Below are 27,503 nucleotides of genomic sequence, written 5' to 3' on the forward strand. Positions count from 1 at the left end.
TTGACGCGCGTGCCAGGGCGGGATCCTCCCCGCTGAAAACGAAAGCCAAACGTCCCTGGAGACACACACTCGCAAGACTTCACTGCGCTTCCCCAACTTCTCTCCCTCCTTCCTCAATTCCTCCATGGACGAATCCTCGCTGCAACTCGTCTCCGAAATTGGAAGACGCCTCGCTCACCGAACTCGTCCCAACAAGGACTTCATAGTCAAATCCCTCGCAGTAAGCTTCGCCTTCCCACGCATTCTGCGCCACCATCGCATGCTTTGGCTGCCTTCTCTTTTTTTTTTTTTTTCTAAACGCGCCACTTGCGCCGATTATAATGCATTTTGCACTCGTTTTTGTTTTGAAATTGATAATAGTTTGTAAACATGTTCGTGATTTCTGTCTTTTGCCGATGAATTTCGAGTGCGTTGAACTTGGTTGTAATAGAAATTGGTAATAGATTTCTGAATGTGCGTTAATTCGTATTTCGTTGTTTGAATTATCCGTCTCAAGAATTAGCATAACAGGTTGAATTTGATTACTTGGTGATTAGTTAGATGTTGCTAGTAATTGGATACTTAGTTACTCTTCTATGAGTTTATCAGTCACTTTATCGCTCCATTGTAATCAGTTTCAGTTTCCTTTCTAAAATGTTTTTCAGTGTTAGTGTTTACCTTAGATGCTGGTATGCTGACCGAATTGTTATTGTTTTGTTGTGCAGAAAGCTGCAAATGCTTTGTCTTTGATAAAGCAGTCTTCTCAACCGCGAACGGCCAAAGAAGTACAAGCTGCTAAGAAACAGGAAGATACTTTAAAGCCCCTGGCAAATGCTGTGGTTTGTGGTGGTCTGCTTCAACATGCAGATAAGGAAGTTAGGCTTCTGGTTGCCGTGTGTGTCACTGACCTTTTTAGAATCATGGCACCTGTACCGCCTTTTGAAGACAAGCATTTGAGGGTATCCATTATATGTAGCCTATTTAAAATATGTGCAGTCTTCTTTTTCCTTTTTTTTTTGCTTGTTAAGTATGTAGGTCCTTGAGTGCTTTAATTGTATACAACTTTAATTTAATGATTGTGGTGCTGACTGAAGATGTATTTTTTTTTTCCAGGATGTATTTAAACTTATTATTAGTTTGTTTGAGGATCTAGCTGATACCGCAAGTCCATTCTTTTCAAAAAGGGTTAAAGTATTGGAGACAATGGCTCAATTAAAGTGTTGTGTGATAATGCTGGAGATTGACAGCATAGACCTGGTTCTTGAGATGTTCAATATTTTCTTCTCTGTTGTCAGGTTGAGATCTACCTCCTCTCTCCTTGTGCTTATTATTTATTATTTTACCGGATTTCTTAGCTTGTGATCTAATCTGGAAAAAATCCTAGGTCTATTTATATGGGCACTGTTCTGTGTCTGACTTGTGAGACAAAATTGTTAGTTTTTAACCTAGAAGGGATTTGCCATATTATTCATTTGTCCTTACTATTAAAGTTATGGAATACATTAGTTGGTGGGACATGGGAGGTTATATTTTAATAGCTGTATCTGTTATTTCTTGTGCAGAAGCCATTCCTTAGAAATATGCAGTCCATTTATGATTGTTGACTTTAGTGGAATAGTCGATGACACCTAATCCACCTTACCCTTTTTGCAGAGATGAACACCTTTTAATTAATGATAAACATTTTGAATGAGAGTGAGGAGGCTTTTCAGCAACTATTGGAAGTGATTTTGCAAAATCTTATAAAGCGAAAAAAAGTAAGAGCTTTTTTTGTTATTTTTAATCTTAGTTTATACATATTTTTCCTAATACTTTCTTCATGATAAACAAATGTTATATGTATTTTTTTTTTTTGATCAGCAAAGATAATATAATTTTATATAGAAAATAGAGTAAGATGGTTCCCAAGGGCAGACTAGGGCAGTCTCGAAAGGAACCAAACTGGAATAAGAAATGTACATGTAAGAAGACCCTATAGTTCTATCCTTGTCTAACAGCAAAAGCCTCTATAAGGTTAGATGACCATTGATTGTAGTTAGTTACAAAATCCTTCTCATAGTTTCTTAGCCATGTCCAAAATAGAAATGTAGCATCCTCCATCAGTTTGTTTCCATTGAAGGTCCCATTTGAGAAAATAATGTTATTTTTCATCTGCCACACTGACCATGTAAGCGCCACCCACCAAACCCTCCACCTACTGACACAAATTCCTTTGACCCCGTCAATCATATGTTGGGCAAAATGTTGCCTTTGATGCAGTGGAAAAACAGTGGAGATATTCACCCAGGACGTGGTTTCCCACCAGAGAGGTATGATTTTGCTACAATGGAAAAAAAGGTGTGTCGTATCCTCCACTGTACTTTTGCAGAATGGGCATGTTTGGTCCTGTATTTCCACCTGCCGTCTATTTAAGTTTGCTTTGGTGGACAATCTGTCTTGACGTAACCTCCAAACAAAAACTGCAGCTTTGGATGGAATCCGCAGTTTCCATAATTGCGCAAAATCTGCAACATCTTCCCCCTGCACTGCATCCCCCCACAGCATGTCGTAATCAGTTTTTGCTGAGTATTGACCAGAGGGTTCTGGTTTCCAGACCCAATCATCCCTGCAATTCAGCTGGACCCTCACTGCTGCCACCTCATTTATGAAATTGTCAGCCATAGATACCTCACGATCAAATAAGTGTTGCCTCCATTGAAAATTCCATTCCCAACCAGAGGCTTTGTGCTCTCCCATTTGCTAAATAAGGTGATTCTGTTGGCAAGAAATAAGATATAACCTTGGGTATTTGGCTGCCAATGTTGTCCCACCACAAGTCCACTTGTCCTTCCAAAATTTTATTCGATCACCACAACCCAACTTCCACTCTAAGCCATTGTGAAAAGCAAACTCTTGTTGTGGATGATGGAGTGCCAATTTCAGATCCCTCCACCAAGAAGAGTCATTAGAACCTCGAGATGCTTCATCTAAACTCCTCCAACCTCCGTACTTTGATTCCAGCACTTTAGCCCATAGCTCTTTATGGTTTTGGAATAAGCTCCATTTCCATTTGCCCAACAAAGCCAGGTTGAAACTGTTAACATCCTTGATTCCCAACCCCCCTCTTTCTTTTGGGAGACACACCGTCTCCCATTTGACCCATGCAATCTTAGATTGATCATGGCCGCCTCCCCAAAGGAATCTTCTCTAGATACCTTGAAATCTTTTTATCACCCTTGTAGGAACCCTGAAAAAAGAGAGAAAATAAATGAGAATAGATATTAGGACGGATTGTATGAGTGCCACTCTTCCCCCCAATGATATATGTCTCTGCTTCCACCTAGCTAGTTTCCTCTCACATTTTCTAAGAATAGGATCCCACAACTGACACCTTCTTGGATTATCCCCAATGGGGATTCCCAAGTAGACAAAAGGGATGGACAACAGCTTGCAATTCAGATTATCAGCCACATTTTGCTTCCACGACTCCAGCATACCGATTGCTTCGATACTACTTTTTACAAAATTATTTTTGAGGCCCGATACAAGTTCAAAGGTCCTCAAAATTGATTTGATTGCAATAGTATTCTCTAAAGTTGTCTCCCCAAAAAATATTGTGTCATCCGCATATTATAACAAGCTAATGTTCACATTATTGCTTCCCACTGAATACCCTCTGAATATATTTTTCTCCACAGCTTGTCTCATTAGGCCATTCAGACCCTCAACAACTATATTAAACAGAAGTGGCGCTAATGGATCGCCTTGTTTGAGGCCTCTTTGAGGTCTGAATTCAGCGGAGGGGCTCCCGTTCACCAAGACTGAAACTGATGCAGAAGACAAACATCCTGCAATCCATTGTGTCCATTTGGAGCAGAAATTCATCCTCCTCATCATGTATTTCAGAAAATCCCATGATACCGAGTCGTAAGCCTTCTCATAATCAACTTTGAACACTAGGCATGGCTTTTTACTTCTCTTAGCCTCCTCTACCACTTCATTTGCAATAATGACGCTGTGCAGCAAGTGCCTACCACTTATAAAGGCTGATTGCCGTTCATCTATAATGGAAGAAATAACTTTCTTCAATCGATTGGCCAATAGCTTGCTCACTATCTTGTAGACACAACCTATTAGGGAAATAGGTCTATAGTCATGAAGGGATTGCGGATCAGACACCTTAGGAATCAATGCAATAAAAGAGGCATTGCTTCCTTTTGGAAAATGTCCATTAACATTAAATTCGTCCAAGAAGCGCATGACATCAGACTTAATTGTGGGCCAAAACTTCTTGATGAACTTGAAGTTGAAACCATCAGGGCCTGGGCTTTTTTCACTCCCACAGCCCCAAACGGCCTCCTTGACTTCGTCCTCCCGAAACCTCTCGATCAGCAAGTCATTCTGTTGCTGGCTGACAGTCTGAAATGGAATTCCATCTAGTGTTGGTCTGTGGAAATCAGTCTCCTGAAATCTCTTTAAAAAGAACAATCTAACTTCCTCCTTCACCTTTTGAGGATCTTCAACCCATACTCCGTCAATCAAGATCCCTTTCATTAAATTATTTCTTCTATTTGCGTTCATCAATAAGTGGAAGTATCTTGAGTTGCTATCTCCTTCTTTAATCCACCTAGCCCTGGATTTTTGCCTGAGCAGCGACTCATGAGAAAGGGCAGCTGCCCACAAGTCTTGCTGCAGCTGCCTTCTAGCATTAGCCTCCTGGGGTGATAAAAGTCTATCAATTGTCTGCTCTTCCAGCCTGTTTAACTCCCCCTGAATCTGCTTGTACTTCTTGTAAGTATCTCCAAACTCTTCCTTGTTCCAAATCCGCAGTCTTCTTTTAAGGCATTTTAGTTTTTCTTTAAGTACGTACCCACCCCAACCTCCTATCTGAGTAGATGTCCAACATTCATGGACTGTTTTTGTAAAGGAGCTATCCTTCAGCCAGCAATCCATGACCCTAAAAGGTTTGGGTCCCCAATCAATGATCTTTGATCTTAGCAGAATAGGACAATGGTTAGAAAAGTTTCTCTCTAGAGTGTATTGGGTTGTATCTGGCCATTTTGCCATCCATTCATGAGATATCAGAAATCTATCCGGTTTGCTTTTAGCTGAACCATTTGGCCTGAACCAAGTGAAATTTCTGCCCACCCATGGCGCATCCTCTACCTCCAATTCATCGATCCAGTCGTTAAACTTCTTGATGCTAGTATCAGCAGCCCCGTTACAGCACTGCCCCATCCTCTCTGCTGGATTTCTCATATTGTTGAAGTCCCCCAATATACACCATAACCCCCCACTGTTTTGATTCCTCAACTGCTTGATGCTGTCCCAAAGTACTCTTTTGTTCTGAATGTCGCATGGTGAGTAGATGCACATAATGTGAACCAGTTGGTCTTCCTTGATCCAATGGCCTTTCAGTAAGATAAAGCCTACTCCATCTATTTTGCTTTGCAATTGAAAAGCTTCATCGCTCCACATACACAGTAAACCGCCTGCTGTGTTGTTTGCAGGCTGAGCTTCCCACTGTACTGCTGAATCCCCCCACAATGTTTGACATAATCGCTTATCAATGAACTCCTTTTTTGTCTCTTGGATACAAATCATATCAATGTGTTCTTTCTTGATCATTCTTCTTATTGCGCCCCACTTCACTCCCCTCCCTAGTCCCCTAACGTTATAGGAGATAATATTCATGGGATATGCCTTCCTTCTCCCAGTCTCTGTGCCTTCTTTTTATCTCTTTCCTCCATGTCTTTTATTTTCCTGATTATCACCCCTTGCTCTGTGTCACTAGTTACCCCTATTTCTTGGGCCATGTTCCATATCATTACTGCCTCCTCCATAGTCCTGTTCTTGGGTTTTTCATTCTCCCTACCTTGCACTACTGTCTCCTCCGTTTGACTGCTATCACTCTCCCTTCGTTGCAATGTTTGAGTGCATTCCACATGCCGTTTGGGCCCACTGCTTTCGACTCCCCTAGTATCTTCAGGCAACCTAGTTTGCTGATCTCTGGTCAGTATTTTAATTTTTGGGGCTGTATGTATGGTTGGTTGAGTTGGGGGGTCCAGTTGCAATTTCTGTTTGCACCTCCGAGATCTTGAGTAGACCATCCAGTTATTGCTAGGTGTGTTTTTTGATGGTTGTGGGCTGCTAGTACTGGCTTTGTTAATTTTGGAAGGGGTGTGGTTAGGAAAGCCCAACTCCCTACTAGCCACGTTTGTTCCCATGTGATACTGTGTAATCTTTTCTCCCATCAGGTCTACCACTGCCACGTCATCATCTTTTCTAACTTCTGGAGTTCCACTAGGATGCATAAAGTGCACCCCTTTTGAAATGGCGGTGTCATTGGTGAGAGCATTATTTTTTGGTGCCTTCTTTCCCTCCACTGCACCATTTCCTCTTTTGTGAAAGTTCTTATCCACCTCGGGCTGAAGCACCTCCCTGGCATCCTGCACCCCATGGTCTTGACACCTAGCTTTTGCGTGAGACGCCTCCTTTGAACTGGACCCCTGACAAGCCACGTGGTCTGTGGGTGGGTCTGCACACATGACCGTTGTGGTTGGTGAAGGTATTGGTGGTTTGAACTGCAGGTCCAAGGCATTATCCAGCAGACGAAGCGGTGGGGTTGGACCGGTGGATAAAAGCGAGGATCCATCGTCAGTGCTTCCGGCAGTGGGCTCGCGTCCTGGCCAACGGCAATCGGCGGTGCCTGACACAGTGGTAGTGTCGACGTCGCCGACTTGCTCTACAATGACCACCCGTCGCCGCTCGGTCGCGTTTGGCAGGCCCGGGATACTCACGGCGTCACCTCCGCCATCGTGAAGATCGTGATGGGGCCAGCTTTGCTCAGGCACGAGTGCCGACGTCGGAGGTGCGACTTCACCTGCCTCAAGAAATGGCGTATCTAACTTTCCCGATATAGGCGTTCCAATACTGCTGTCATCAGATACGACTTCGTCCGACGACCATGCGTTTCGCATTCTCCGGCAATAACACGGCTCTACGTTCTGGCTACGTTCCTCTGATACGTAGATATCGAAGCTCTCCCCTCCTACGAACACCCTTACTGTATGCTGGATTGTCGGTCTCCAAGGAGTGCGGATGAGGACCCGTGTTCTGTCGACACGTCGGGCTGCTTCCATATCGTCATCAATATCCACCAGTTCCCCAAATAAGGCGACAATCTTCTGGATGTGCGTCTTTTCCATTGCTATTAGAGGAATTCCCCAGCATTGTACCCAGGTGATTCGTTGTCCCGGACGATGCCCTGGGTGCAAAACTGGTCCATTGCCTTTGCTAGCCCATGTGCGTCTTTCACTCCTTTAAATCTGGCAAAGCCAAACCTTCTCCCATTCTTGTTCTTCTGCTTAGGGATGAAGATCTCCCTCAGGTCACCCCACCTCCTAAAGTGATACCACAACTCCTTCTCTGTAATGTCCTCTGTAAAACGTGTGAAGTAAAATGTCGATATGTCGCCCTTATCCCGTCAGTTTTGTCGACTATATCCTTGCTGCTGTCCATCGTAGCTTGTTGTAGATGTCTGTCGAGGATCCTCGTTGAAGCTCGCTCTACCTCTCTCTCTTACCTCACTTCCTCTCCTCTCTCTCTCCCCCCCACTGTTTCTCTCTCTACACATACTTCTCTCTCTGGAGTAACGGCACACAAATGTTATATGTATATAAGCTTTGTGATTATAGATCAAATGTTGAGTGTAATGCATTCTCATTTATTTTCCCTTTTCCGTCCACAAGAATGTGGCTATTATCCACAAAATATTGTGCTTTATTGTTTTTTAGTCAATTTGCTTAGTCTATGTTATGTTTAAAGCCTTATACTTTTGTTTGATTTTGTAAAGTCTGATCTGATACAAATTATTGAGCAATTTGATTCTCACTTTAATTACTGGGAATACCATGTTCATAATTATGTAGTGGTAGTCATATTTAGATGTCACAAGTTTTACTTTTGTCTATTCAAATGTTTTGGATTTGCTAAACACTTCTCTATCTTAAAAGAAACCAGATTGTTTCAAAATCTCCCTCCAACTGTACAACAGGATGCAATTTTTGCTGCTGATAAACTTGCTGCATCGGTCATAAAAACTTGTGCACAAGAGGATGAGCTGAACCCCCTTGTTTGTGGGTTTTTAACAACTTGCATACATGACAGAGATGCTATGGGTAGTGAGCTTAAAGAATATTACTATGAAATTTTCTCTAAAGTTTTCCAGTGTGCACCTCAGATGCTTCTTGCTGTCATCCCAAGCTTAACTAAAGGATTATCGGTACACTACTTTATGTCACATTGTTTATAATTTTACATAAGATGAAACCAATTGTTTGAAATTAGTTCATTTATTTTTTATATGCTTATTCTGTTTTTTTTTTCAAATGTATTGATATTCTTACCCTTTTTCTTTTTCTATATTTGCAATCCCCTTCATAGGCTGCTGAGGTTGATGTTCGGATAAAAGCTGTAAATTTGGTGGGGAAGCTTTTTGCTCTTCAACATCCTGTTGTTCAGAAGTATCATGAGCTTTTCGTGGAGTTTTTGAAAAGATTTTCTGATAAATCTGTGGATGTTAGGATTAGTGCTCTACAATGTGCTAAAGCTTTTTATTTAGCGAATCCTTATGATGGGACAGATTCACGTGAAATTATGAGTAAGCTCCTTCATAAATATTCTTGTACTTGTTTGTCTTTTATTGATATTAAGTGATTTGTGATAACCTTGCAATTGAGCAGCTTCTATTGGAGATCGATTATTAGACTCTGATGACCAAGTGAGAAAGCAGGCAGTTCTTGTTACCTGTGATATTTTTAGTTCAAACCTAAAACTTGTTTCATCCAAACTGTTATCTCAAGCCACCGAAAGACGCTGGGATATAAAGGCATGTGCTGTTGAATTTTGTATGCTCGATGAAGGATGGAATAGTGAAAATAAAGAATTCCTAACACTTGGTAATGCTTTTCCAGATAACTGTTAGAAAGAGTGCCTTGCAAAAGTTGATAAAGATATATCGAGATTACTGCAAGAAATGTTATGAAGGCAGCATGACAATTAGTGATCACTTTGAAGAGATTCCATGTAAAATTATGATGCTGTGCTATGATAAAGATTGTAAGGAGTTCAGTTCAGCTTATGAATTTGAAATTGCTAGTTGAATCAAAATTAGTGTTCGCTTGTTAGAAGTAAAGGTTATTTTTTTACAACATTTCAGGTTCCAGAACATGGAATTTGTTCTTGCTAATGATCTATTCCCTGAGGATCTTTCGGTTGAGGAAAGGACAAAACATTGGATGCACATGTTTTCTCTTTTCAGTTTTCCTCATGAAAAGGCATTGGATAATATTTTGACTCAAAAGAGAAGGTACCTATACCAACATGCTATTGTTAACAGGACGAAAATAGAGTATTGTTTACCAATTGTTCCGTTTTTTTTTCAGGTTCCAAAATGAAATGAAAAGCTATTTGGCTATGCGGAAGAAATTGAAGGTACAAATAAAATGGTTGGCGGCATTTACTCATAATAAGGGAACCTTTTAGAGTTTTTCTTGGTTAGAAATAGGTGGAATACTTGAAGAAGTTGTTATATATTGCTGACAAAATGGCATTTATAAAGATATCTTGAATACAAACTAATGATTAATGAGTACTGAGTAGAGGCTTGCTACTTTTAATTTACGGTGGCAGATTTGGGAGTAGAAAACAGAGTTTGTTATTGCAATCTTATTATATCTGCCAAAGTTTTACTCATCCTAGAAGCTTATGCTATATGAAGGAGACATAAAGCATGATATTTTTGTTACAGTACTCCACACATGAAATATCTTCAAGCTTAAAGAATGACAAATCATAGATGATAGATACTTCACTGCCTTATGCAGAAATTCATACTTGAATAGATATAAGGGTGGCTTAGAGGCACTGATATGTGCATTCTGCTGCCATTTATATTAGATCTGTGGGATACTGTGAGTGTATACTCTGTAAGTTAACTCTACTAGTTAGAGTTAACCCCTAGTCAGTCAATACAGTTGTGTACCAGACAGTTAGTTAGGACAGTTGTCATCAGTTAGTTAGAGTCTGTGTCTATATATACCAGACTGTAAACAGAGACTCATTGCCTTATTGTAATCTCTCTATTGTTAGTAATAATATCAGTTTATCAACAGATACAGATGTACATATTGTACACCTGCCCTGGTATTGCTTCCCTGCCTTTTGGAATTTTCCTGACTGTTAACATTTTTGGCATCATTGAAGAGGGTTGAAACTTAAACAATTTGATATGTTTTAGAGCTCTTGAAATGTGTCAGATATCTTCAAAATGTTTAGAGATTTGAAAAAGACACGCAAAAGAGTTAGAAAACATTCTTGAAATGGAAATAAACTCAACAAAACACAAAAAATATAAAGGTTTCAAAATATGTTGAAGGATTTTGATTTTTGATTTGTTTAGGATGTGATGTGTCCGCTTACATGTGCATTGTAGGTGAATGTTGAGGATGAATGAATATGTGATCAAAGGAATTTAGATACCTTATGAAAGAACTTGTTTAGTACAAAAGCTTAAGCCATCAGGTTTCAGGAATGGTTTTTGTGTGTTTTCTCTATCAATGTGATAGTCTCTATGTCAAAGTAATTAATTCAAAAGTAGAGAGGGTTATGAATGAAGTGATTTGGTGCCTGGTGGCTACCCTAAGATTTTAGATTATTTTGGCTGTTGTAGCCAAATTGAAGGAAGTTTCTGTTTTTGTAGGAATCAGGCAATAGTCTTTAATGTGGATTATTTGATAAGTTTTTCCACCATTTTACTTAGGCTATTGTTCGAAATTTCCCCTCTATGCTGAAAGGCTTGGAAAAGCAGTTCCAAAAGTTGTTGGAACAGAAAAGTTCTGTTAATGACAAGCTGATTGAGGTCATAGCAAAGGCAGGCTCTCACATGTCTTTCAATCAGAGGTAACTATTTTTTTTTTGTATATATGCTGAATGTTTCTAACAGAATTACACATCAGAAAGTCTGCTTAAGAAAACTTACCATTGCTGCTACTATTTCAAAGAATTCTTTTATGACATGTAAAGCTGTTTGGTTTTAATTTAAAATATATATTTTTAAATTTTGAGCAGTTTTATCTGTAACTTTTTATTTCTGTAAACAATGGCTGTCTTCCTGGACTTTTGATGCAATAGCAGGATGTTGCTTCAAGACAAGTAATTTGTAGATACTTCGCATTCATGTTGTCAGCTGGTTAATTTTCAAAGATAGGTCGCCTTTTCTAAGGGTGATACTGATTTTGGGGCTTTCCCAAGATGTAAAGTCGCCTAAATGATCTAATAATTTATTTTTATGATTAAGGTAGTGAATGCTTGGAGTTAAGTTGAAATTTTGCTTTTAGTTGGAGAAATGTTAGCTTTGAATTGAATTAACCCTTTTGATTAAAAGTAGACTAATATTTGACTACCTTTCTAATTTAGTTTCCCTGTGTTTTCTGTGTGCAGTGATATTTATCCATTTCTAAAGAGAATTTGCTTGGATGGAACTCGAAGACAAGCCAAATTTGCGGGGTCTGCAATTGCTGCTTTAAGTTTTGAACAATCAGTTTTAAGAGTTATATGAGGTACACATTTTTGTTTGAATGCTACTTCCAACTATATATTTGTAATTTTAGTGAAGGAAAACAACTATTTTTAACATAACTTTTAATTTCCTTTTTGCTTAAAAAGCAAATGTTGATTGCTTTGTCTTGGGAAAATTCCAAGTCCTACATTGGTTAGAGATAGTCCCACATTTCAGAGAGTTATATGAGGTACACATTTTTGTGTGAATGCTACTTCCAACTTTATATTTGTAATTTTAGTGAAGGAAAACAACTATTTTTAACACAACTTTTAATTTCCTTTTAGCTTAAAAAGCAAATGTTGATTGCTTTGTCTTGGGAAAATTCCAAGTCCCACATTGGCTAGAGATAGTACCAAGATAGAATATAAAAGTGAGCGGCAACCTTTACCCTATGAGCTAGCTTTTGGGGTTGAGTTAGGTTCAAATGCACACTCTAAGACTTTGGATATATCATCAAATAAAGCCAAACCTGTTTTGCAGCAAATTTTTTGCTAATCTCTTCTTGAAATCTTGAAATTAAAAAATCAAAATAGATAGCAGAGTAAAGGATTTAAAAGTAGTGAAATGTCATATAATAAATGGTGTCCAGATCCATAGTCAAACATGGCCTTTTAGAAAATTTTATTGACTAAAAAACTTTAACACAGTTTATTTGCTGAACACTTCTCTAAGCAACTGCACTTAGACTTTGTTTTGTTTATAGAAATAAATTGTTTAATTTTGGCTTTTTATTTATTGAACATGATGAGGCAAGGGACAATTTAATTAGTGGGCAATAAAGTGCTGTGAACAATATCTATGAGTTTTGGGTTATTAATTTGATTGTTTAGGGAAATTAATTAGGTTTTTCTTTTTCATGAATTTATGATTAATATTTTCTACCAAAGAAATAGTACGTTTGTTTTCTAAACAAATTGTTTCACTGGTTGCCTATTTTGATCGAAAACAATTAGACTTTAGTGGCTGGCCGAGTGTTGTGAGCAGTACCTGTGAGGTTAAGGACATGAATAATTAGGGTTTTTGTGGTATGTATGATATGTGTTTTTGGGGGAAATTTGATCTTTGGAGAGTATGATAGAATTGGGATTCAGTGTGCTAATTGTGTTTTCGGTTATCAATAATATCAGTTTATCATCATGGTATCTAGCTTTCTGATCTGTTTCATGGCTTTCGCAACTGGTGGCGATGGTGAGGAGGTTCTGGCGACCGGAACTCCAACTCCAATAACCTCTGTACCGATGAACCAATATGTTCCTCCTTCACCTCTGTCTATGACGAATTTCTCGCAACAAATCACTGAAAAGCTCAACAATAAGAATTTGTTGCAGATTGTAACTAACTAACAAAACCTAACCAACTGTAACTGATTCTAACCAACTTTAACTGATTCTACCAACTCTAAGATAGGTGCTGTTAGCAAAAGCTATCAGCCTTTACAATTAGTTTACAAAACTGTTTTCACAGTTGACTAACAACATACTCTAATACCCCCTTCAAACTCAAGGGGAAGAGTTTTCAGGAGAAACACTCTTCACATTGAGTTTGTCTCGAAGAACTTCAAATCGTGATGCCGAAAGAGGCTTGGTGAGAATATCAGCCCACTGATCTAGAGCTGGAACATGGACAATAGTAAGCTGCTTGGCCAGAATCTTCTCTCTTACAAAAAAAAAAATCAATTTCCATGTGTTTGGTACGGCTGTTAAAAATTGGATTGTGTGCAATAGAAACTGCACTCTGATTATCACAAAAAATAACAGGAGTAGGGAATGAAACTTGCAATTCTGTTAGCAGAGTATGAATCCAAGTTAATTCAGTGGAAGTCTGAGCTATACTGCGATACTCAGCTTCTGTACTAGACCTGGCAGTCACTTTCTGCTTTCGAGACCACTAAGAGATTAAGTTTGGACCAAGAAAGTAGCAGTCCTTGAGGTAGAGCGCCTGTCATCCCCATCTGATGCCCAATCAGCATCACAAAAAGCTCGAATAACTAAGGGCTTTGTAACAGATGTAGGTTGAAGAAGCAAACCATGAAACAAAGTGCCCTTCAGATACCTTAATATCCTTTTTACCACTGTTCAGTGAGAATCCAAAGGAGCAGCCATAAATTGGCAAACTTTGTTGACAACAAAACTTATCTCAGGTCTAGTAAGGGTAGCGTACTGTAATGCACCAACTACGGACCTGTATAAGGTTGGATCATGAAAAGCATTAGCACCATGTCGAGACAACTTGCAGTTGGATACCATTGGAGAAGAGATAGAGTGAGCTTCAGCCATGTTAGTCTTGTGAAGTAAATCTCTAATGTATTTGGTCTGAGTCATAAGGATAGAACTGTTAGGTAGATACTTGATTTTCAGACCCAGGAAATAATCTAGATGACCAAGCTGCTTGAGTGAAAAAGCAGTGTTTAACTTGTATGTAATCTGCTGTATTAGTGAAGGTGAACTACCTGTTAGAATGATATCATCCACATAGACCAGGAGATAAACAACATGCATCTGTTGGCGAAAAATCACTTTTGCTTCCAATAAAACCAAACTGCAATAAAGTAGATTTTAGTCTGTCAAACCACTGTCTTGGAGCCTGTTTTAAGCCATAAATGGCTTTGTTGAGTTTGCATACCAATGACTTATCTGCAACTTCAAAACCAAGAGGCTGAGTCTTGAAAACAATTTCTTCAAGTGACCCATTTTGAAAAACATTATTTACATCAAGTTGAAATAATTTTCACCCATGAGACAGCCAAAGTAAGGATGATCCGAATAGTAACAGGTTTGATCACAGGAGAAAAGGTTTCATGAAAATCAAAACCATGCACTTGATGAAATCCTTTGGCTACCAATCGAGCTTTGAACCTGTTAATGGAACCATCAACATTTTCCTTTACCTTGAAAACCCATTTACAACCAATAGCTTGCCTATTAGGAGGTAATGATACCAAGTCCCAAGTTCTGTTCTTTAGCAGGGCATCATACTCTTGTCGCATAGCAGTGAGCCAATCTGCATTTGCCAAAGCCTGTTTTACAGTTTTAGGCTCAGAATGAGAAAGGAACAGAGCAGGATGTAACCTAGGGTTGTGAATACCAGACTTAGACCTTGTTTGCATAGGATAAGTATTGACTGGTACAGAATTTGGTACAGAAATAGATTCTGAAGAGGATGAAGCAAGGGTAGTAGACTCTGAACTGACAGGCTAAATAGAGGCAGACACATTGGAAGCAGAATTTTGAGGTACAGACTCAGTGTTGCCAGAAGACTGAGTTGATAAAGGAGAAAACCCAGGAGGAACAGAAGCTGTATTAGACAGTTGAGATGTTTGAGAAATGGAAGAGACAGAGGGTGGAGAAAGATTTGGATTGAGACTAAAGTAGGAATCAAGGTTAGTGACTGAACTAGTAGAAGTGGGAAATAGATCAGAATAGGGAACCTTAACTCATTGAGCAAAACATCTTTAGAAATGTACACTTTACCACAAGAAGATAAGCATTTGTAACCCTTGTGGGAAGAGGAATACCCTAGGAATAAACATTCTTGAGAACAGAAATTCATTTTATGTGTATGATATGGTCTCAATAAAGGAAAACAGGCACACCCAAAAGTTTTAAGAAAATGATAATCAGGTTCCTTTTTAAACAAGGTAACAAAGGGAGTGACATTTTTTAGAGAAGCAGTGGGAAGCCTGTTAATGAGATAAACAGATGTAGTAAAAGCATAATCCCAAAATTGCAAAGGTAAAGATGCATGATGCAGCAATGTGAGACCCAGATCAATTATATGTCTATGTTTTCTCTCAACCACACCATTCTGATGATGAGTGTGAGGACATGTAAGTTTGTGAGAAATGCCAAAAGAGGCCAAAAGTGTGGAAAATGGTATGTATTCACCTCCCCAATTAGATTGGACACTTTTGATTGAGGTTAAGCTGTAGTTCAACCATGGACTTGAAAGTTTGAAAAATAGACATGGCTTCAGCTTTGGACTTTATAGGATATATCCAAGTATACCTAGAGAAAGCATCAATGAAAGAGACATAATATTTATAACCAGAATATGAGGTAATATGAGAAGGTCCCCACAAATCTGTAAAAATGAGCTCTAAAGGAGAATAGACAGAAGTAGAAGTATGAGAAGGTAATCTATGAGATTTACTCATACAGCAAGAAGCACAAAACCCTGTGGAATTTTTATTTGATTAAGAAATATTACAATGACTGAGAACAAGTTTCATTACATGATCATTAGGATGCCCTAACCTAGCATGCCAGAGATTAGCAATACTGAGAGAAGAAGAAACAAAATCAGACATTACAGTAGAACCATTATTATTAATAGTGAGAGCTGAACTAGGAGAGGCAACACTTGAAGCAGTAGACATCAGCAGTGAAGGACTCTCTTGAAGCTTGAGATTATGAAAGGAGTAAAATCCATCAGCACCAACAACTCCTTTAAGAAGGATCTTATTGGTCTCCTGAGATTTTACAAGACACACATGAGGGTGAAATTCAAAGAAAATAGAGTTGTCTTTGGCAAATTGACTAACACTTAACAAATTTTTCGAAATTGAAGGAACATGTAGTAACTTGTGAAGTTTAAAGGTTATGCCAACATCATTAAATATTTTGGTTAACTGAATTACTTCAGTTTTGTACGGGAAGGGTTGTAACTGATTTTCTCAGTTTTGTTTTGGTGGGCTTGTTTTTTATTTGTGTGTTTCACTAATGTATCAATCACCAGCAGTACCTCTGGTGCTGCTGTGTTCATTTTGATTATTATATATATATATATTATTTGAGGCCCTTCAAAAAAAAAAATGATGAAGAACCAGTGTTAGAAATACTTAAACCTTCACTATTGCCTATGAATATCTGATCTGGTGCATCAAAGTGGGTGAATTGTTTAATATTCTGTGAGTCTCCAGTAACATGAAAGCTGGCTCTAGAATTTGGAATCCAGGTGGTACCAGCTTGCCCATTCCCTTGAGAGGTTGAACTAGTGATCATGGCACTGAGTTGACTATGACTTGGACCAGAAATCGTAGAATTCGGATTAACCCAGGTGTTTGAGGTTCTGACTGAACCAGTAGAGTGTGGGATAGGCTGTAATGTAGTGGGATCAATGAAAGTTAAAGATTCATGAGGATGGAAGGTCACATCAGACTGAAAATGACAAACATTAGTTGTGTGCCCAAATCTGAGACATATTTGACATTAAAAATTTGCAAATCGTCCACCACCACGACCTCGGCTGGAGCCACAAGAATAACCAATTTTATAGGTGTTTGGATACAAACAGCCTTGCGTGTAATTTATCGAAGTAGAGTTCGTCACCTGTGCTTCTTTGTTGTAGCGCATGAGTCAAGTTTCATGTCTGTAGAGCAATGCTTCAATCTCTACGATGGACGAAACTTGCTTTTTGCTTTCAATAACAGAAACCACCGACGCGTAATCCGACGATAGTCGTTCAAGCAGCGCATCAACGTATTCCTCATGATGAACAGGGACACCAACACCAGCAAGTTCATCCACAAACCCTTTGATTTTTTGCAAGTACTCCTTAATTATTTTGTCGTCAAGAGTAACTGCTCTCATGGCAGTGTGGAGCTGTCTTGCTCTAGTTTTCGTGTGAAGACTAAAATGCTCATGAATTTTATCCCAAAAACAACACTGATTTAGAAAGAGTTGACTGCAGCCATACCAGGAGTGTTTGATCTTGGACTTCCTAGGCTTCATAATCAGGGTTGATACGATCAACAACACGATCATCTTCTGTGAGATAACAAGGAGGAATAATCGGATTAATCACGAAATGTTGCAATCTGTGTGACTTAATAACAGGTTCAACATGTTGACAGCAGTGAAGATAGTTGGAATCATCAAGTTTTTCAGCCACAGAGTTGGGAAATGATTGAGGAATTGAATTGGAAGGAGTGGAAGCCATGAACACAGAACACTGGACCTTGTAAAGGAACTAAGAATTAAAAAAAATGGCTCTAGATACCATGTTGAATAAACTAAGAGAGAGAGAAGGAAGAGAAAACTTGTTGAACATAAAGGCTAATTTTATTGATTATCAAAAGTTAATAACAGAAGGTTATAAAAGAGGTATATATAGACCTTTGTTTTGTTATTGTAACAGATTGTAACTAACTAATAGAACCTAACCAATTCTGACCAACTCTAAGATAGGTGCTGTTAGCAAAAGCTAACAACCCTTACAATTAGTTTATAGAACTGTTTTCACAGTTGACTAACAACATACTCAAATAGTCGGAGATGTCGCAACCTACCGTGAGCACATGGACTCCATTCTTGAAGGTCTTCTCAGGAACTTTGATTTGGTTATTGCTCTCATAGAGAGTTGTCTTCCACATATCTCTTATAAAGAAACTGAAGGTTTAATCCTCACGCAAGAACTGTGACTCCAAAAACATGTCAAATTCAGCTCTTCAAGTAATTCTTTTTCAGCTTCAGTGAGATTCACTCATGGAAACTCTTCGCAATCCATGACTGATGATGATTCCAGCCCCAATTCTTCCTCTAATACCACTATGACATACACGAACCAACTCTCCTCTGATTCTAGGATTTCTGGTGGTTGTAACAATCGAGGTGGAGGTGGCTTCAACTGTGGTGGTGGTCGTAGTGGTGACCGTTGTGGTCGAAGCTTAGTTCAGTGTCAAGTATAATCACACTGCTCTTACATGTTACAATCGCTTCAATCCTCAGTATCAGGCCTCCAACAATGGAAACAATGGCAATGGTAATCGCTCTAACTGGTCTCAAAACCAGAATCAGAATTGGAACAACTCCTCTAATTCCAATTGGCACACTCAGCATCAAAATCAGAACTGGAACAACTCCTCTGGTTCTAATTGGATTTCATAGCAGCAAAGAAATATGCACTCTGGGCAATCTCAGAACTCTGGAAATCGTTCTTCTCAATCTATGGTAGCCAATTCTGATGCTGCTTCTTCGAGTTCTTGGTTTCCAGATTCTTGTGCATCGTTTCATGTGACCAACAACTCTCACAATATCCAGCAAAACTCACCTTTTGAGGGTCCAGATCAAATCTTTATTGGTAATGGACAAGGTCTGAAAATTTCTGCCTCTGGTCACTCTAATTTTCCTTCTCCCTATAATCCTAATATTAATCTTGCCCTCAAACACATGCTTCATGTCCCTCAAGTCACTAAATATCTCATCAGTGTAAGCAAATTTGCTCATGATAATCATGCTTTCTATGAATTTCATGCTAATTGTTGCTTTGTCAAATCTTAGGATTCCAATGATCCTTCTTCAAGGTGATGTTGGACCTGATGGGTTGTATCAATTTCCCAATCTCAACTCTGCCCAGCTGTTTCTTCTTCAACCACTGCTGTTTCTCCTTGTATAAGCACTGTTTCTACTTCTGGTTGTAATAATAAAGTGCCCAATTCTGTGTATACTTGGCACCTTAGGCTAGGACACCCAAACTCTCAAGCTTTAAAGTTTGTTCTTAATAGTTGTAATCTGAAATTGTCTATTAAGGATGATCTGCCCTTTTCTTCTGCTTGTTGTATGTGCAAGATACATTGTTTACTCTCTCATCCTTCTCAAACTATGTATAAATCTCCTTTGGAATTAATATATAGTGATTTGTGGGGGATTAGGGGGGGGGGGGGGGGGGAGTTTCGTACCTTCTCTTCTTATCATAATGAAGTTGGCATTCTTCATAGGCTTTCTTGTCCTCACACCCATCACCAAAATGGTGTGGTTGAATGCAAACATAGACACATTGTTGAACTTGGTTTTTCCTTGCTAAGTGATGCTTTCCTTCCTTTAGGTTTTTGGGATCATGCTTTTGTTACTGCAGTTATTTGATTAATCGTCTACCCTCCGCTCCTCTTAATTTTGACACACCCTATCATGTTTTGTTCAGTACTTTTCCTGATTACTCATTCCTTAAAGTCTTTGGCAGTGCTTGTTATCCTTTTCTACGTCCTTATCACTCTCACAAGCTTGAATTTGCTCCACTGAATGTGTCTTCCTTGGATATTCCACCAGTCATAAAGGTTACAAGTGTATGTCTCCCTCTGGTCGTATTTTTATCTCCAAAGATGCTCTCTCATAAGTTAAAATCGACTTATGTACCTCAATTTATGAAGAAGTTAGACAATGGAACTTATATAAAAGTTAAAGTGTACAAGTTGATTTTCATATATGAAAGATATTTGATTTATTTTATCTCTTTGATTCATGCTATTTTATTCTCCTGTTAGTGTTTACTGAACAGTTTATCCAAACGGTTCTTTGTACGGGCTTTGAGCCTAATGGAACTGAGGTTATATAAAAATATAAACCATTTTTTAGGCTACTATTTATAGCATATGCTTTATGTAAAGCTTGAGCTTCAATTATGTTGAGTCAATTAATAATTGAATCATAATGAGGTTCATTTTTTTTTTTTTGCACAGCAAAAATTAGTATTATATATTATGAATAATGCAGTACTAGATGTACTGCAGATAGGAGAAAAAGTACAAGGCAAAAATGCCTAACCCAACTGAAATAACAGAATAACAATAGATAGGCCAAAAGGAAATCATCCCCTAAGACAACTCCTCCCTCAAACTAGTGGACCATTGATTAAAATGAATATGGAAATCTTTGTCCATATATTTTAACCATGCCCAAGTGTGGAATAAAGCTTCATCCATGACTTTTCCGGAGTCGAAAATCTGGTTATTAAAAACCATTGAATTTCTATGCTTCCAAATAGTCATGGATATAGCTATCCAAAGCACTGCCCATCTATTATCTATACATCTATTGCTACTCCAGCTTGAAAATTGAATAAAGTGGTCTTTGGGATCAGTGGGGAAAGGACCCACTCTGTCAGCCCATCTCAAAGCCTCCCACCAAAGACTCCTAGTTCTTGAGCAAGCAAACATGATATGGCCAGCAGATTCCTCCTCTCCATCACATAAAGGACAAGAATACGATGGTAGGCACACCTGCCTTCTTCTAAGGTTAGCCTTAGTAGGCAATCTATCTTTAAAAATTTTCCAAGAGAATGCAGCTGCTCTTGGAGGAATTTTCAATTTCCACATAAGCCTGGAAGCATTATCTTCATATTCTGAGCTGCCATCTTCCATGAGAGAGTTATATGCTGACTTTGTAGAATAGGATCCACTAGAGTCGGCCCTCCAAGTGAGATGATCCATTCTAGAAAGGTGAAGTTGCACCCCATCGATCTCATCCATGAAAGCTGCCACCATGTCAATTTCGTGGTCGAAAAAATTTCTCCTCCATTGAAACTTCCAATCCCACCCATTTTCAACATGCTGACCCATTGAATTGATAGTAAGGTCCTGCTGCTGGCTCACCTGATATAAAACAGGGTATTTGTCTTTAAGGGTTATATCGTCTCCCCTCCATATGTCTTTCCAAAACTGGATTCTGGCCCCATTACCCACCTTCCACCTCAGGTTATTGATCAAACTATTCTGGTGATGTTGCTGGAATAAAGATTTTAAATCCTTCCACCAGGGAGAATTATCAGCATTGCCTCTACCATGTAATAAGGCATGCCATCCCCCATAGATAGACACTAAAGTTCTTGCCCAAAGCTGGTGAGGATTATTTGCCAGCTGCCACCCCCATTTACCTAGCAAAGCTTCATTAAACTTGTTCAGATCTTTAATGCCCAATCCACCTCTAGCTTTAGGTAAACAAACCGTATCCCATTTTACCCAAGGGATCTTAGATGTGCCATTATCACCACCCCAAAGAAAATTTCTTTGAATAGCAACTATTTTCTGAGTAACTTTTTTGGGAATTCTGTAGAAAGACAACAAATAAATAGGCATTGCTGTCAAAACAGAGTTGATAATGGTGATTCTGCCCCCCATGGAGAGGCATCTATGCTTCCAAGATGCCAACTTGGTCTGAAATTTGTTGATGATAGGCTGCCACACAGTCCCACTTTTTGGATTAGACCCCACTGGAATTCCTAGATACATGAAAGGAATATCCATCTGTCTGCAATTGAGAAAAAGGGCTGCATCTCTACACCAAGATTCTGATTTGCCCAAGCATCCAAACTGACTTTTAGAATAATTGATCTTGAGACCAGAAGCCAGCTCAAAACATGATAGGATTGACTTTAGAACTCTGACATTGGCCGAAAGAGCATTGCCAAAGAATAGAGTGTCATCTGCATATTGCAGGATATTTATATCTTCCTTCAAACTTCCCACTTGATAACTACTGTATAAGTTCTTGGATATAGCTGTCCTCATTAATCCTGTAAGTCCTTCTGCCACCAAATTAAAAAGGAGGGGAGCAAGGGGGTCACCCTGCCTTAAACCTCTCTCAGGAACAAACTCCGAAGTGGGACTTCCATTGATTAAGATGGATATTGAAGCAGTAGAAAGACAGCCATGAATCCACTTTCTCCACCTTTCACAAAAACCCATCCTTAACATCATATAATCAAGAAATCCCCAAGAGACCGAGTCATAAGCTTTTTCAAAATCAACCTTGAAAAACATGCAAGGTTTATTTTTTGATTTAGCTTCAGCTATGACCTCATTAGCTATCAACACTCCATGCAAAATATGTCTTCCTTTCATAAAGGCTGATTGCCTTTCATCAATGAGCTGAGGTAAAATAAGGGCTAACCTATTAGCCAAGAGCTTGGATACAACTTTGTAGACGCACCTTATAAGAGAGATTGGCCTGTAATCATTAAGAGCTTGAGGATCCTTGATCTTGGGAATAAGAGCTATGAAGGAGGCATTGCTTCCTTTTGGGAAAGAAGCATTATAATAAAATTCATCCAAGAAACGCATAAAGTCAGGCTTCAAAATCTTCCAAAACTTCTTGATAAAGTTGAAATTAAGCCCATCCGGGCCAGGACTTTTATCACCATGACACTCCCACACAGCTGAGGTTATTTCTGCATCAGTAAATTTAGCCACAAGGCCTTCATTCTCACTTTGACCAAGGGAAGGTAGGAGAACACCATCCAAGGTTGGTCGATTAAAATTCTGCTCAGAAAATCTATCTTTAAAGTGATTGAGGGCCTCATTTTTAACCCTACTAGGGTCCTGAACCCACTCCCCATCAATGATCAAACCTTGAATAGCATTGTGTCTTCTTCTATGATTAAGCATATTGTGGAAATAGGCTGAATTTCTGTCCCCTTCCTTTAACCATTTCACTCTAGCCTTTTGCCTCAACATAGATTCATAGGCATTAGAAGCATGCCACAGTTGCTCCTGAAGAGACTTCTTGAGATCCACTTCAGATTGATTCATTATTCTGTCAGAAATACCAGCCTCCAAAGCGTTCAGCTCCTTCTTTAAATCCTGAATTTTCTTAACATTAATAACTCCATTGGATGAACTCCACTGTCGAATGCACCCTTTAATGAACTTCAATTTTTGCTTGAGGGCAAAACCTCCCCATCCATTAGGGTGATAATTGCTCCACTTAAGGGCCACCATGTCCTGAAAACCCTTGTCCTGCAGCCACCAATCCATGACCTTGAAAGGCTTAGGTCCCCAATCAACAAAATTGGATCTTAGAAGGATAGGGCAATGATCTGAAAAATCTCTGTCTAGAACAAACTGTGTTGTGTCAGGCCATTGAATCAACCAACTATCAGATATGAAGAACCTGTCCAATTTGCTCATTACACTTCCATTAGGTCTGAACCAAGTATATTTTCTGCCAATAGATCTAACCTCTTCTACTGCCATAAGAGAAATCCAGGAATTGAATTCAGCAATACTGGATGAATTAACCGAATTCTGAGATGAACTCAATCTCTCACTTTGATTTCTTATCGAATTGAAGTCTCCTAGGATGCACCACAATTCATTTTGATAAGAGGATTTCAGATGCAAGATCTCTTCCCATTGGTTTCTCTTCCCTTGTAAATCACAAGGCGCATAAACATTAGTAATGATGACTTTCTTATTTTCCTTTACCCACAAGCCTTCCAGCATAATAAAACCACTTCCCACAATCTTCCTATTCACCAAAAATGAATCATTATTCCAAATACATAACAAACCGCCAGCTGAATTAATAGAAGGAAGGCATTCCCAAGAAACATTGCTATCTCCCCACAAGTATTGACACAGCTTCTTATCAATGGAATCTTTCTTGGTTTCTTGAATACATAAAACATCAATTTTGTTGGCCAGGGTTAATTTTCGAATGGCTGACCTCTTGACTCCACTGCCCAATCCTCTAGTGTTGAGAGACAAAATATTCATGGATCAATTGTCTTGTTTCCCATCTCTGCTGTTACTGCATTTAAGTGACTTATATTATCCTCATCCAAGCTCTCCTTACCCCTGTTTTTGAAAAATTCATCAGAAGCTAAACCCAGTTGTCGGGCTATCTCCCAATGCTGATCTTCCTCCACACCAGAGAAATCATTATTAAAACTACTAGGGGGATTAGGACTATGGGGGGGGGGGGGGATCCTGCTTAGGGGTCAATGGGCCTGATTGAATGCCACCATAACCATCCTCTACTTTATGAAGATCACAATTACTGCCTGTTACCATCACCCTTGCTTCCTTTTCACTTCCAATTTCATTTAAAACTGGGCCAAGATTTAATCGGGCCATAGACTTTGCTATTTGACATGTCCTTCTGCTATATACTTTAAAAACAGAGTTGGAGATGCCCTCTTTTCTAACTGGGCTTTTGTTCTCCTGGCCCATCTTCCAAGTAGCTACAGACTCCTTCTCACCTTGGGAAAACGAAGTACAGTCCCTATCCGCCAAACCCGACGAATTTGAATCCTTATTGACCATTGGAAATTCGTCATATCTGTTGACTAAAAGGTCTTCTTCCAAGGCCCATTGGTCTTTCATATGCAACAGGAAAGCAAACAATATTGTCATTAACTTTATTTTTAGGATTTTTGTTATCAAAAGCCTTGGTTTTGATAGTTACTAATTGTATCAAAGTAAGTCCTAGTTTGGATTAGCTTCTTGCTTATGGGAGCTTTTCGATTATAAAATCCAACTTTTAAGACTTCTCTAAGGCAAGAATTCAAAGCTTTGCTATGTTTATAGATGCTTATGGAGAAGATAGATGTGAAAGCTTATGAAAAGTTGAGATGCATGAGTTGATTTTAAGTTTTAACATATGGGATATTTTTTACTCATTTTATCTCGTTAATTCTTTTTTATTTTCCTCTCACCCAAGTACTTGTTGAGAAGATTATCCAAACTAGTGCTATGCTTTTTGGTTAATGATTGTCGTGTGATCAACCCTTACCTAGTGGATATTTGCTAAAATTATTTTTTGCAATGGCAAAAAATAGGTCCCCTGTTTTGAGCTACATTTCAACCTTACTCGTCTTTTGCCCTTTTACTATGTTACCTAAGTGTGTATCTTGCGGAAACAATTCTTATCAATGTCATTTGACTTTTTGGTGTAGAAACAAGAAATACTAGAAGATGTTTCAAATAAAAATCGTTTCAGCCTCTGGTGAGTATTATTATAACTTTTACTTTCTAGTTTTTCACCCCCCCCCCCCCCCCCTTTATGAAAAATTGTGTTGACTAGCTAATTTTATTTTGCTATCCTAATTGTTGCAAATTAGTTCCTTATCATCTGTGATTTTGTTCTTGATAGAGGCAGGATTTTATTTCTTTACTGTCTTAGCTATGAAATTGTTGTATAGACCTGTTCCTTTTGTATAATAGGCTTTGATTTTTCTTCCGTTATTAGGATCCTCCTGATTGAAGTACACATTTCTCTATTTAAACCTTCGTCATAACCAATCTAATTCAAGGAATGAAAAATACCATCTTACACATAGTTATTTTAAATTTACTTATTCATTAGATTCATTAGATATGGTTGATACTTGCATTGACTTAGTGAGTTTTTTCTTGTGTCTGTCCAAACAAAGTATTGAATGTTTGGTGGAAAATATGAAAATTCTATCCTAATAATTTCTAATATACTCTGAATAAAAACAGAGATATTCTCTCCTTGATTAGTGCCTATTTACAACAAAGAACTCACCTTTAATACATATTTTATAGGTCTTGTTTGAAAAACATTTTATAGGTCTTCTATTTACTTTTGTTTATCTGCTAATTGCTTTTATATTGTCTCATCTCATCTATTACTTCTACTGATTTTTTTTATATATTTATGGGAGGGGAATGGTGCTTATATTTGTTTTGGATATTATTTGGACAGCTCATATACTTATTTGATTATTCGTGTCTAGCCTGGAAGTCAAATACATTTTTAATGTCCCATTGAAGCATAATTTGGATTATTGGTTATGCCACTTAATTAAATCCACTCTTGATTCTGTTGATTATTTCCCCCTGCTCCTTCCTTTTATGATACCATGGTGGGCAGTGTGAGGACTTGTATGCCTAAATTATTGAAGTTTACCTGCCAAATAACATCATACAGTAGTCCATTTATATCTGCAGTTTCATGCCAATGCTGGTATCTCATCTGATGTCACCTTTTTTTTGTTTGTTGTTCCATTGCCTTGAGACTTGACCAGCCTATAAATTTTAAACATTTATATCAGCTATTCATCTCGTTTTCCTGTATGACTTACGTTTAAGACGCCATTTTTTTGTCCTTTGAAAAAATTATAAGGTCTCCTGTTTCATGTTGCAGTGAACCTGATGAAGATTCTTCTCTCGGTAGTATAAAAACTACTGTTACAAGACACCTAGCTGCCAATGAGGGAACACCACTTAATAAAGAAAATAGTAAGTAGTGCAGCAACAACCAGCATATGGATCTTGTGGCTGATATTTTTGTATATTATAACAGGCATGGCCTATTAAGAGTATTTCTAATATTTGGAACATTCCCAAGCATATAGAGTTCTCTACTTGTTACAGAATCAGATAAACACAGAAAAATAACCTGTGAATATGTGTTCCATGGTCCTTAGGTGGAAATACAATTAGCAAAATGGGGCATACTAAACACTAGTTAAACTCTTAAAAGAGATGTTATAGAGGCAACAATCACTGCAACAAAGATAACTCGGCAATATTTAGTTTTTTGCTACTTGTTGATTCATCATGGTTTACAAGATTTTGTATGTGTTCAAGAATTTTCTCTGAATAATGTCAATTTTGTTGCAGCAAATGTAAATGAAAGGGGAAAAAGTACAGAGACATCAGCTTCAGAAGTTGTCAATACAAATTCATGTGTTGTAAGTCTTGCCCTGCTATATTTTGCTTCCCTCTTTGGCAAAAGTTTTATTTGGCTCTCTTTGAATTTTAGTTGCTTATTTTCAGGTTAGAAGAACAAGACGGAAAGTATAAATATTGTGTCGTGTTTCCACGGACACTGTGTCTAAAGACTGCATATTCTAACCCACAAGTTATGCACTAAAACTGCAACACATTGAGAAAATCAAGAGCTTGTGTTTATACATTTTCTTCTTTTAATCCCGTATGCATGTTTACACTTTTTTTTTGCAGGCTGCATATGTTTATACTTTAAACATTTGTCTTGCCTTGTATATAGTATTAATATTTCCATTTTGATACGATATTTTAAATTGTTTTACCCCTGGTAATTGTCCACACGAAACAAACGTTTTAACTTGTGGCCGTTTAGATATACTTCAAAATTGTAAATAGAAGAGAACTACATAAAAAATTAGGTACGTAGGAAATAAAAAATATATTTTAAGTTCCACTTTATTAACAAATTAAAAATAAAAAGTTTGCTGAATACGTCTCTGCTCCCTAAGTCAAATGCATCATTAGGTTTCTTATCACAAAATAAGGTTCGTTAGAGGATATTGATAAAGCTGTGGTGCAGGTTAGTGGGGTCTGCTTGCATGTGGGTGTTGAAAATGTGAGGGTGGTGGGAAAAGTGAGTTTGGAGTTGGTGAGGAAGAAGAAGAAAGCGACTAT

The 27,503-nt window shown here is 38.4% G+C and overlaps 2 protein-coding genes and 1 pseudogene across 2 annotated transcripts; 1 reads left to right on the forward strand and 2 right to left on the reverse strand.

Moving 5' to 3' along the window:
* Nucleotides 1-27,503, forward strand: LOC114383752 (annotated as a pseudogene).
* On the reverse strand, nucleotides 13,657-14,271 carry LOC114383963 (uncharacterized mitochondrial protein AtMg00810-like). The gene is made up of 2 exons (XM_028343659.1): nucleotides 14,204-14,271; nucleotides 13,657-14,119 (listed from the first exon to the last, which is right to left on the reverse strand). The coding sequence occupies exons 1-2, from the start codon at nucleotides 14,269-14,271 to the stop codon at nucleotides 13,657-13,659; spliced, it is 531 nt and encodes a 176-aa protein (XP_028199460.1).
* Nucleotides 14,292-14,687, reverse strand: LOC114383964 (uncharacterized mitochondrial protein AtMg00820-like). Its single transcript, XM_028343660.1, has one exon. It carries the CDS (start codon nucleotides 14,685-14,687, stop codon nucleotides 14,292-14,294), a length of 396 nt encoding a protein of 131 aa, XP_028199461.1.

The sequence above is a fragment of the Glycine soja genome, chromosome 14 (genome assembly GCF_004193775.1).
Source record: "Glycine soja cultivar W05 chromosome 14, ASM419377v2, whole genome shotgun sequence".
Taxonomy (NCBI): domain Eukaryota; kingdom Viridiplantae; phylum Streptophyta; class Magnoliopsida; order Fabales; family Fabaceae; genus Glycine; species Glycine soja.

Bases quoted from the DNA above. Each gene is read 5' to 3' on its own strand.
- LOC114383963 (XM_028343659.1), bottom strand. From the start codon at position 14,271: ATGGGTCACTTGAAGAAATTGTTTTCAAGACTCAGCCTCTTGGTTTTG. The intron at 14,120-14,203 runs GTATGCAAACTC...ACTTTATTGCAG, and splicing joins AAGTTGCAGATAAGTCATTG to TTTGGTTTTATTGGAAGCAA.
- LOC114383964 (XM_028343660.1), bottom strand. From the start codon at position 14,687: ATGCAAACAAGGTCTAAGTCTGGTATTCACAACCCTAGGTTACATCCT.